This window comes from Artibeus jamaicensis, unplaced genomic scaffold (genome assembly GCF_021234435.1).
Source record: "Artibeus jamaicensis isolate MK-2021 breed Jamaican fruit bat unplaced genomic scaffold, CSHL_Jam_final contig_3176, whole genome shotgun sequence".
NCBI classification, from domain to species: domain Eukaryota; kingdom Metazoa; phylum Chordata; class Mammalia; order Chiroptera; family Phyllostomidae; genus Artibeus; species Artibeus jamaicensis.
In genome coordinates, this window is record NW_026521740.1 from 6,112,559 (window position 1) to 6,125,393 (window position 12,835).

The 12,835-nt window shown below is 41.0% G+C and overlaps 1 protein-coding gene across 1 annotated transcript in view; it reads left to right on the top strand.

Annotated features, from left to right (window-relative positions):
- Window positions 1-7,730, top strand: part of SAMD5 (sterile alpha motif domain containing 5) — a 46,893-nt gene extending 39,163 nt beyond the window's left edge. The window contains exon 2 of the mRNA XM_037156860.2: window positions 3,232-7,730. Coding sequence (XP_037012755.1) covers window positions 3,232-3,294 — 63 coding nt within the window. The 3' untranslated portion in view covers window positions 3,295-7,730. The remainder of the gene's footprint in view (window positions 1-3,231) is intronic.
- The last annotated feature ends 5,105 nt before the right edge of the window (window positions 7,731-12,835 follow it).

Below are 12,835 nucleotides of genomic sequence, written 5' to 3' on the forward strand. Positions count from 1 at the left end.
ATACGTCATTAGAATAGTATCACAATAGAGGAGTAACTTCTAAGTGGGTGAGCCTGCCCATGATTCTGACTGCCTTTAATTAGGGGGTCTCACAAGTGAAAAGAGTGACAGACTTGAAATCAGTTAAAAATCAGAATAATAAATAGAGAAGAAAAATGGAATCTCACAAATCACAATTTTTAGCCACGGGATTATAGTTTCTTTGTTCATTAAATAGTGTTTCCTGCCCCTCCACGCTTCTCAGATCAGGAGAACTGCCCAAGATCTTGACATGTGAGGCTCCCCTTCACCCTTCCCATCCCCCATAATAGCCTAGAACAAATTAGGAAGTTTCACAGTTCAGCTCAGGAATTAGGTTTGTGTGGCCCTAAAACCTGAACTCTGTGATTGAAAAGTGGTCTCAAAGACAGGTAAGGGGAGACAGGTGAGGGGCCAACCTGAGTATAAACCTCTCCGTAATGGTTCCTAGAAATAGGCAGGTATCTTACAAACTGCTGGCATTTGTGTGTCATAAATTCTGTTTATAAAAATAGCAAAACTTCAGGAGCATTAATGGAACCCAAAATATAACTTGCTATTTATTGTTCCAGAGGTGGGCTTTCATGAGAAAGGACCCGGTGTGAGGCCGTTCCTTTCAGGATTTTTAAGTCAGCCTAGTACTACATCCAGAGACAACTCTACACATGTATAAACAGGCTATTGTTTTCCTTGGTGGCATGAAGAAGGAGCTTTTTTTTCCTGTAAGGAGTAGGGCAGGTGATTTAGGGGAAAATGCAACCTGACTGTGTGTGGGGGTGGGGAGCAGCTGTGTGGAATGAGCCTGGACCCGCAATGCCTGTTGGCCCGGAAGAATTCTTTTCAGCAGTGAGCTCCTTAAAGTTGGTCAGGATTTTAAAAATCTGTTCGCTTCCATTGCACTTGGGTAGAAACGGGGTCAGGCAGGAGCAGGCACTGGGATATCACCTGCCTGTCAGCCTCCGGAGCGCGGAGGAGCCCTCGCACCGGGGAAGTTTCTGGAGTTTCCCGTGGTTGTGAAGCCACGTGTGCTCGGCTAATTACTGTTCTCTGCTCTCACATCTTGGAACTCTCCACGACCCAGCCGAGGAAATCCTGTTTGTCTGCCTCCCACCAGCTCCCCCGAAGAATGAAACACAGCAACTTGCAAGGCTGGGCTTGTTTAATGAATGCAGTTTTTTTCTTTTTGTGGAACCACAGACGCAAGAGGTTTCGGAGGCTGTGAGCTAGATGCTGGATTGGAATGACCCTATAATCCTCCTCTTTAGAAAAGTTTAGTATGGAAGATGTCTGCACTTGCTAGATGATAACCGTTCTGAAATTATTTTCTTTATTTCCATCGTTCCTACAATAAAACGACCTTTCGTGGTAGGGGAGGCCCTCTTCCTGGCTGCAGGCAGAGCTGTGTCTAGCATGGAGACCTCTGAGAGGCTTCTGTTTCAATCAGAATGTCTTCAAGATGCCGCCTCCCTGCTTGGCAGCCCCATTCTGTCCCTTAGTAACTGCTGATGCTATAACCTGAGGCTCTTTCTGGTTTTCCTGATAGAAATAGTGCATTATCTTGCACGACAGAGTGACTAGATTTTAGTGTTATGTCTTTTCATTTATTCACGAAGTAAAGCGTTAAAAACCAAAGAGTATTATTGCCTTCCTTATGTTAAGGTGAAATTCTCCTCACTCCCCACAAAAGAAAGATTAACTGTCACTTTTTCCAAGTTTGTAACAGAAGGTGATTTTAATAGAGATATTGGCTTGATGGTTTCTTTGAGTGGCTATTTGACTATATTAATTATAAGTTATTATTACTTAGAATTACACACACATACACACACACACACACACACACACACACACAAAGGCCTGAAAATAGCTCAGTTCTCTGGAGAAAGAAATTTTCCGAGCATGAATAGTAATACCTTCTTTCCATACAAATGCAACTGCTGGAAGTAGTTACCCAAACTAATTAGTAATGACATGTTAGTTAACATACTGCCATCAGCAGGTGGCTCTCTGAGCAGGGGTGCAAATGGCATGTGCTCCAACAAATTGTCACACCCTAGAGAAGTGTGTACAATTGTTTATCAGAGAGTCTTTTTAATGATGCCTGTAATAGGAATTACTTTGTAAGGCATAAAACTGGGGGCAGGTAGTGAGAGATACAGACTAGAAAAACAAAACAAAAGAAAGCAAAATAGATTCCCCCTTTTCTAAAGACTTTTCCAAGTAAAAGCAAACACAAAAACAAGTAAACAGCAGAATCCTCCTTGTCATCTCAGGAACGTCGGGGAAGACGGGTGTCCTCTCTTCCCTGCATTGTCCTTTCTTCCTCTCCTTTGTCCCTTTCAGATCTGTCAAGGGTGTCTCGGCACACAGCAAGGCTGTGACAGATGGGCAGGGAGCTGTAATCTGTTGCCATCTTTCAATTTTGTAAGACTCCTTGTGACAATGAAGGGGTTAAAACTGTCAGCACCTATCGGAGCGTGGAGATCCTTAGTGTAATGTCAACCCCAGGCACTGACGCAGATGACCACACAACTGCACGCGAATTCTACTCGCTTACTGCTTTCTGAGAGTCCTCACCAGCCTCTTTCTAGCTCTTGTACAACAATACTTTTTCAATGTGTGTGTGTGTGTGTATGAAAAAGTTACTGCTTCTCCATACACATGAGTAGGATGGAAAGTGATTGTGAATCGGTTTTATTTTGGAAGGAGCATTTTGAATGACCACGTGCAGATGCAAGTTTACTAGATATGCACCCTCTGAGCATGAGACGTGTGGCATTTAGAACGTTCCACCGTGTGTTGACTGGTATTCTATTAGCTCGGGTGCTGAAGTGTAGATTGAGTGATGTGGTTTAGGAAGGCAAACTCCTACATGATGCATGTTTATTTAATTTTGTGTTACTATCTTGTCTTATAAGAAACATCAAAGGAAAAGAGAAATAGACCTCTTTAAAACAAATGAAGTAGACCTCTTTTAAAATAAAACTTTAGAAGAGTAGGCTTGAGAAGAATAAAGTATACTTTTGTGTATTAGCTTCAAGGAGAAAATTAATAGATTAAAAAAGCAGAACTTAAAGCTGTTTTTCAAAAGTCCAGGCGATAACCAGAAAGGGACAACTCTGACTAAAAAAGCAGGAGCAGGAACCCATGCTGAACTAGGGGAAGGATGGGTGAAGGAGAACCTCAGTAACCCCCCTATGTTCAAATCCACAGGTCCCCATGGCTGGCATCCTAGCGTACTTAATGAATTGGCCGAAGTCATCACAGAACCGCTAGATATCATTTTTGAGAACCCGTGGAGGACTGGTGAGGTGCCTGAAGACTGGAAAAGGGCATATTTAGGACCTTCTTTCAAAAAGGGAAATGGATGGTGACCCTGGAAATACTCATCAGCTTAACTTTTTGCTTGGAAAAACTCTGGAATAATCAGTCTACTGGGTAACTAACTTACAATAGCTAGAAATGAGGCAGCAAAATACTACATGTTAACAAGTACTGAGTTCATTTTTAAAGGACACATCATTATGAGATACCGTCATGCATATTCTGGGACTCTTCCCTTTATTCCATGAGTTCTTGAGGAAAATAAATGAGGTTAACTAAGGTTTGGGGTTTAATGAAATTTAAGTATAATATCAGACGAATAGCAGATTTCTGGCATTAGCTAGTAATTACATTATTTTTAAATTAACCTTTAACTTGATAAGAGTGGCTTTAATTTTGTATTTCAACCTGTTTTTTTTTTCACTTTATATAGGACTGTGTTTTCATAGGTTGAGATAGTTTATATAATTTTATATTGAATAGTTTGGTGACGGAATTCTTATTTTAAGGTACTTTATATAGTCATTTCATATATAGGTCCATTTATAAAGCTGACACATTAAGGAACATGACCAAAGGAAGCCATTTTTTCCCTAACTTTTCTTTTTAAATTGGATCTGGCTGAAGTTCGGTGTTAGGACCAATCAGACTGCCTTGTGCTGGTACAGACTGAGCAGGAGTCGGCTGTGGCTCTTGGGGCCGGTTCTCCTCACTGTGGGCGCTGCCAGGCCGGTGCAGAACCTCACCCCACCTGGCTCCTGGCCTCCGGCTTCAGGTCCGTAGGCACAGGGAGGTGGGCAGTGGCAGTGAGCTTTCAGGAGGCCGCAGCTGATCTGAGAGATACAAACACTTTTCTTAAATATTGTTACACATTGCCTTTGTACGTGACTAATGTGAAGCCACAACATCCAAGCTAGTCATGACCTTGAACTTGTGTACCCAATAGATGTAACAATAATTAAGAAAAGAGTCTGTATCTCTCAGATCAACCGCCACCTCTGGCGGGTTAAGAACCCTGTTTAATTACAGCGGAAAAGGAGGGCAGAATGAGGTGGAAGGAGGGAATTAAGATGACTCCGGAGTTTTTCTGATTCCTATTGTTCTTGCCTTTGGATATTGGCAGTTTTATTTTCTGCTGAGAAAAAGTAACCATGTTGTTGGGATTAAAAATTGAGTTACAAGGAGATCATCAGAAAAGATACGAGATATGCAGCAAGCTCCGGAGTCACAGGCAGCTTCTGAGAGTAGCTGAGCAGAGCCGTACCGTAGAATCTTCCCTGTGCTTTGGAGAAGTGCATGAGAGCTGTAAGTTTACCATAAGATGTAAGTGTTCTAAAGCTCAAGAGCTGGGGACGCTCAAAGGGAAAGACATCTGTGTGCATTTCTTTCTGGTGCATGCTGGTCCCTGGGAAGGGGGAGGTCTCCAAAGGCGATTTGATTACTACACTGCCTCAAAAATCCAAGATTTATAGGGTTCAGCTACTTCTAGAGATTAATTTAGATACTAGATAAACTCAGTCTCATTCTTAATGTAAATGCAAGGAAATTAAAAGCATATATCCGTTGTCCTTTAAATATACATAACTTGTGCTTTTGTAAGGATTATCCTCCAATCAAACTTTAACTTTTCTGGTGAACTAGAGTCTTTAAAATTAACAAGCCATATTTTTAAAAGAGTGTGGAGGAGGGTCTATATAGATGATAGATATAATTTATTATGATAATAAGTGGGTTCCTGTTAGAGACCTCATTTCCAGGTGCAGCTTCTGTGGCAGATGTATTTCACAGATGTACCCTTACATGCATTTGCCAAACTGTTACCAGAAGGGACCCTGCTTCTGATAAATCTACTACTGTCATTGTGGGCATTATGATGCAATCTAATGCAATCAGGATGAAGTAAGAGCTAGACTGTAAGAGAAAATCATAGTCTTGCCGTGAATTGTATCTGGCGATAACTACTCTTGAGTCATTTTTAAAGTGTCTTTTCTTTTATCAAGCATTCATGATATTCTTAATCTTTTAATGTAAAAGGAATAGTTGAGGGACAAATACATTATCATAACTAGGGGATTATGTTGATATGTTTTTCCTAGAACAACAGAGAGATCGATTACAAATGTTTACTTCCTAATATTGAAGAATTTGGAGGACTATAGCAAAATTTACTTGAAATTCATTTTAAAAGAAAGTTTGTGGGGGTGAGGAAAGAAAGATTTTATTACCAGAAAATATTTCTTGGCATAGGGAATGCGTAATCACCAAAGAACTTTCTTTACATCCACATAGAATAGTGTCTGTTCTTCATCTACACAGAAGCAGTTTCTAACACCTTGGTGTTGCAAAGTCAACAACAAAACAATAAGAATTGAGTTTTTACTTTGGAGTTGGTCAGATTCTTAGGTCACAATAATACCTCCTATCATTCTTAAGAGGCTTAGGAGTCCTGCATCCTACACCCGCACGGGTCTTGGCCCAGTGCTTGGCCCAGTAGCTTCTCATGTCTCTCTTCCTTTCCTTCTTTACTGCCAGTCTCTGTCTTTATTTTTTCCAAAGATTACCTGAAAACAGACAAGAAAACGCAAGGGTAAACTGCCACATTCTTATTGCTGCCTTAAGCCCCCTGAATAAGGCCCCCCCCTTGCTTTCTTTTAGGAAGGAGAAGAGGAAGGTGACCGTGGCCACTCACTGTCACCGCTGAGCAAATGGGAACCGACCGAGTGCAAGAGGGGGCGAATTTGGAAGGCCAGCACTCGGCCAGTCTGGGGACAGTCACATAGACACATTTTTCTCTAATTTCTCTCTTTTGTAAAGGCTTTAGATTTGTAAGTTTGGTGTGCAAGTCAGTGAGTGGCATATGTGCATTTTCCTATGATTTTTGTGACTTGACTTACAAACTAGGAGTACAAAGGGGCACTCGCCCAAAGCTGCTTCTGCAGTAAAGTCAGCCAAGGTGTAAAGCAAGTGACAGTGCATCAGCAAACTGCTGACTGTGGAGAGAAGCCAGGTGTGCCCGTGACTGGGGGGCACCTGCGGGAAAACTGAGACTGTCCTCGGTGAAGGGTCGGAGTGTGGTAAACAGGTCCCTTGTCTGGGCATTGAGGACTACCAGAAGGGCAGGTTAAAGAAAGTTAAATTTTTGGATAGACTATTTGGTTTATGTAACTTTATACATATAGTAATTAGGTGTCCAAAGACCATGTTCTGGCAGGTGGAAAAGTTCTGAATTTCAAAGTGAATAAGGAATAAACAGTGGAATATAATATCCAGACATATAAATAAGAAATGATCTAGAGCCTGACCTTAAATTACAAGTTCTTCATTCAGACCAAGAGCCAAGTAACAGGGAATTCTTAGAAGAGATTAGCTGACAATGTGAGTTTAGAATAAAGCCATAACAGATGCTGTATAAAATTACACAAAATTGATTGTACAGAGCAAAGCAAATCAGCTAGACTTTCTCTCTTAGAATTTCTAATTTTGCTCTTATAATATCCTCAATGGTCATCAATTAGATATTCCTACATCAATGTTTTACACTATTCAGATTCTTTGATTAGAAATTCTTATTCAACTTTATAGTATTAATTTCCAAGGAGAAAAAAATCAAATGAAGTTTCTACTCCATGATCACTATTTTAGATATTCCCTTAAAAGACAAAAAAAAAAAAGAAAAAAGTAGTTTAGAAAAATGAACGACATAACTGTTTTTACTTATCAAAATAGATGTTTTCTTTTAAGTAGTTTAAGTCCCTGAAAATGAACTTTAAATTTTTTTGTGATTGTTGTAAGGTAACTTTTAGAGGGAAATCGGTGGTTAAATTTCACAGTAAGAGCTGGGTGTTATTTTTTTTGACAATTTGACCAATATTTCTCTCACTGGAACCAAAAAAAGTCAACTTTTAAATATTAGTTAAGGTGACACATGTCTTTTCTAGATGTGCTCCGTAACATGCCCTCTGCCAGACAAATTCGCCTTCCTCTTCCAAAAGTGACCTGCCGTGTCACAGGCGTAGTGGACAGGGTGGCGTAGTGACTGGGACAAATGTCAGGGCTTCCGTTGTTCATTGCAGTCTCTCCCTGTTTCCTAAGCTTGACAGTGTTCTGAGGTACTGTTTGGGTTAGCGGGGCCATGATTCACGGGACATTTCTGCCCATGCAGACATGCGTGCACATCTTAGTCGGTGCGCACAGAGTCGTTCTAAGTGTATGCTGCAGGTTTGGTTTTATGAATGTAACTGCAATGGACTCAGTCTTGCCCTTCCAGTTACTGTTTTACAGAGAGGTTGTACAAGAAGGCATAAAGAAACAGCATTGTGAACCGTGGGCTGGATGCCCCTGTGGCCCATGATTTGCAAACATGTTCGTTCTTCAATAAATGTGACTTTCACAACGGTTCCACCTTGGCTCCTTTTGTAATCATTTACATTTTGATGAATGGAATAGAGTGTGTGCGTTGTTTAAACTGACAATATATAAATGTTTACAGTACTATAGCGTTATGGTTGGCATGGGAAATTAGACTTCTCACTCAAAAGAAAGGAAAAAACAAGGCTTCCCACCTTGCATACACAGTTCAAATAAAGCATTATGATGGATACTTAGATGCTTTTATAAGATTGTTACATTTATTTATGTTGTGGCTTTCTCCCTGTTCCAACTGAAATATTCCTGAGGGTAAGTGCATGCGATTCTGTGCTAGTGATGGTGGCCCACCACAGAGGGAGGTGGGGAGGTGGGACGTGTCAGGTGGTGGGCAGGGTTCCCACGTGGAATTTCTCTTGCTGTGGTGCCCACCGCCCTCAATCTCTGTCACCAGAAGATTGTTGTGATTCAGCCTCACAGAAGCGGCATCACAGAGGTCACTAGGTCAAGGCTCTACTAGGTTCAGTCCCAACCTTAATCTTCAGCAAATGGAATGATTGTTGCAAATGCTTAGCAAAGTAATGAGCGCATGGTAAGTTGCCCCCAAATATTAAAGTTTTGTTATAGTGTTTTGGGTTATATACAAATGGCATTGGGGGATGTTTTGGGGACTGAGAATGGCTGTTTTTATTCCCAATGCATACAGGAGGAAAGTAAATTTAAAGCATGGAGATAGAGAGTCAATTTAGAAAGAAGTATGTGAAAACTTGAATTTTAGAAATGAAAAAGAACCTTAGGAAAAGCTCATCCACTTTGGAAGTCAGGTCGTTACGACACCGAGTTGCCAGGAGTTGGTGATGTGCTTGTGATGACCCGGGGTTGGGGGCAGCCGATGGAGATTTCCCATGACCTCCGACCTCTGTCTGATGTCAGATCCTAGGAAGTACACCTGAAGTCATCTCCCAAAACACCCTTCTTTCTACCCTGGTGTTAACTTCGACTTAGATCAGTGTTTTTCAAGCTGTAGCAGCAGAACGTGTTTGTTCACAAACGGAAGCTCTCAGCAGCCCCAGGGCTCCGCAGGTGCTGACAACCTGAGCTTTCAGCTCAGAGACCTTAGGCTTCAAGTCTTCCTTGACCTACAAAATAGGGGCAGAGGACCTACCTGAAGAGACACCTCTCCAAAAAAAAGTCACACAGACAGTCAATAGACATGGGTAAAGATGTTCAACATCACTAACTGTTGAGGAAACGCGGTAGCACCACACACCAGTCAGAATGGCTGTCCTCAGAAAGACAAGGAGTAAGTGCTGGTGAGGATGTGCAGGAAAGGGGACCTCACACACTGCTGGTGGGAACGTAAATCGGTGCCGCTACGGTCGGGAAGCAGCGTGGAGATGCCTCAGAAAACTAAAAATAGAGCTGCCATAGCACCCAGTGGTCCCACTTGTGGGCATTTATCTAAAAATGAACAAACAGAAAACACTAACTCAAAAGGATATATGTATTTTCCTATGTTCATTGCAGCATTATTGATATTTATAATAGCCAAGATATGGAAGCAACACAAGTGTCCATCGATAGATGGATGAAGATGTGGTATATATATATAATGGAATGTCATTCAGCAACAAAAAAATGAAATCTTGCTATTTGTGACAACATGGGTGGACTTAGAGGGTATTATGCTAAATGAAATAAGACAGAGAAAGTCAAATACCATATGGTTTAATTTGTATGTGGAATCTAAAAAACCCTAATGAACTAACAACAGAAACAGTCTCACAGAAACAGAGATGAATAGTTTCCAGAGGGAAGAGGGGGTGGGGAGGGGTGGGTGGTAAAGCTGGATATGGGAATGGCGTTGTTCCAAGCTTGCACGGTGACAGATGATGACGACACTTAGTGTGGTGATTGGATTGCACAATGTATAAATGTTGACTCATTATGTTGTACACCTGAAACTAATACAATATTGTATGCCAAGTCTACCTGAATAAAAAAATTTTCCAGTCTTCTTTGAGCTATCAAGTATATTTAGAAAAGTCAATGATATTGCTGGGCAGCAATAAAATGTATTTTTAAACCTAATAAGTGTTCATTTAATAAAGAATCGGATGATACAATATCATGAATAAAATCACTTCACAGAAGGCAGCTTTGAAAGCATCTCAGCTGAACCTGGGAAATGAATACTTTCTAGTCTCCAGGCTATATACTTCCCCACTGAGGATTTTTTTTTAATTTAAAAGAAGAATCTTGAACAAATTTAAATGAAAGAAATGAGTCTTTTTCTCTTCCTAGAATTAGCCTGAGGACAGAGTGCATTCTCATAGTTACGGATACTTTTTTGGCCAACTTCCACTGCTCGAAAACATATCCGTGTCTTTAACAGAACATCTGAAGAATCTCATCTGTTTCTTGGCTGAATAATGAGCACTGATTGGGAATTGTATACATTCAGTGTGCATTCTTTTACATCCATTGTGCTCAATCAATTTAACTTTACTTTAGAAATTAACCTCTGTAACGGCATTTGCAAAAATAGCCATTTTGAGTGAAGAATATTTGTTTGATTTTTTTCTAAATCCTGACCTCTCAATCAGAAGCCCTGAATCTGATCCTGATTTTCCTGGTGAGTAGCCAAGTCACTTTTTTTTTTAAGTACCTTCACTGTCTCATCTATAAGAGTGGCCAGTGAACAGCATTACCTAACACAGCCCATGAAAGGTTTGGGAAACAGACAGCACCTGAGTAACCTCACATGGTGTCGAAGAAAGTTAGCGACCTGGTCCAGCTTTTCACTGCAACCTGCAGGGAGCTGTGAACCCACCTGACTTGTCCCCACGGGTGGTGTTTCTGGGGGTGTATTTTCTTGCATTTTGCAGTGGCTCAATCATTCAGGCAGCGTGGGGCAATCGTAGGTTTACAGTTGTGAGTACATGAAACACGGAGCTTATTCTTATTATTAATTATTGTGTTATTTCCATATGAACAACTGTAAACCTGCCTTTGCCTCACCCTGGACCATTGATGCGTGAATGAAGGATGGGGTGGACTTTCCCACACACTGAGGAAACTAACCACTGAAGTTGTGTGAGTTGGCCCCCAGGGCATTTCCTGGTCCCGGGGAACTTGCTGGGACCCTGTGACCTTTGTGTTGGAAGGAGACAGCTTGCCTTTCACCCCAAGTCCCAGGAAACCAAGTTTTTCTTTATCAGAAGTTCGCCTCGGGTTATGGTTTCCTTATTATTTAGGTCCTCTTACTTTCCTGTGTTATTTTGTATAAAACCACAAATAGAAGTAATTTGTGAACTGAATTTACATATTCATTTAGGTTTTCTTTTTCTGAAATGTGTTAAACATTGTCATTTGTGAAGGTACACACAAATACTCAAATGACACACTATTTGAATTATGATTTTATTTTGGTTCTGTTTTCTTCTTTTGAATTATAAGAGGGTTATCCTCTCTTCCTGTGATAAAGCTAAGAAAATATCGACCTATTTCTGCAATTAAAACTAATCAAACTATGATTAATATACTTATCACATACATGCTGGCATATGGGTACTGCTAGACGAAATTAGAAATATTTTGATAAACTGACCTACACAAACATTAACTTCCCTCTTAGATTGCATTTAGACATACTTCCTTATAGAAACATTTCATGTAAATTCGTGACCTGTGATTTTGTCCTTGCTAATAATTACTTCTTCTCTAAAGTTCACTTGTACCTTCTATCAATAGAAAGACCAAAAAAACCTGAAAGAGTGGAATAGTTGAAAACTTCCAGTCCAAGGTTTTTCAGAGCTGGTTTTGAATCCCACAGAGCTGCTGAGAATTATGACTGCTTGGCCTAAGAGGAAACTTGTAGTTATACAGTGATTATGTGGCTTGTCTTTCTTTTTATTCCCTGATATGCATGAATCACATGGAAGGGATGGAAGAACAGTCAAATTTTGCACAAAAACCTGGATGCAAATCCCAACTCCCCACACCTGGCTGAGTGACTTCAGGCAGGTTACTAATCTTCCCGTGTCTTTGCCATCTGAAAATTGAGGTTAGTAACACCCCCCCACAGAGGTGTTTTGGAAACTGAACAAAATGACATGTAAGATGACCCTAGGGGAGGGTCTTTGTTGGAGGAACACGAGTTTTTGCCACATAGCAGCCAGGCAGGATTGGCGGGGGGAGGGCGTTTGGGGGGGGGAGAGAGTGTGGGTGACGTGGGGATGCACGAAGAGAGGCCTTCGACTCATGAACTAACATTGTTTTCAAGATAACGTCTAGAGAGAAGCTTACATTCTTGATCTGATTACAGAATAGCACTAAAAAGTATAGTAACATGCTCAGGACTCTTGAAAACACTCTGCATATATTTTCTCATTTACACAACGACCCTGTGAGGTAGATGTGATCATTGTCCCCACTCTACAGATTCAGACACTGAGGTAAAGCCAGATTTTGGTAATCTATCCCAAGCCACACAGCCTGGAAGTAGGAACACCAGAATTTATATCTCCATACTATGTCTTTAAGCCTCTCCTCTTCACCTTTCTGTTTATGGGGGTAAATATAACACAGGACCAAAGAAAAAGACCATAAAATAAGAAGTGAGAGAAGCAGAATAACAGGAGTAGGGTTTATCATAAAAGAAGGGGTGCTGAGGGGTCAGGAGACTAGGCAAAAAAGGTATCAAACATATGGCATCTCATCAAGTCTAAGTACCCCAGGTGTCAGGACACCAGTATGTGGCCAGTTTGACTGTTGCACAATACTGCTTTCTAATTAAGATTTTTACTTTCGACTTATTGACAGAGCTGTCTTAGACTTCTGTGTGCACAGGTGTTCATGATTTCTCACAAACGTACATAAAAATAAAAATAAGAATCAGGTAACCTTCCCCCTTTTTTTAGGCAGACTTCTCTGGATCACTTCTCAGCTCGGGTGTCCTCAGTGCCCCCTTATCCTCACTGTGTCATGTGCCAGCAGGGACATTGCTGACATAGCCCATCCAAGGGCAGGGCGATTGTCTCAGGGCGGCGGGAGGGGTGGTCACCCAAACTGTTCTACACATTTAGATGCTCATATTTTCTTGATCTAACCTGAGATTGTCTGCAGA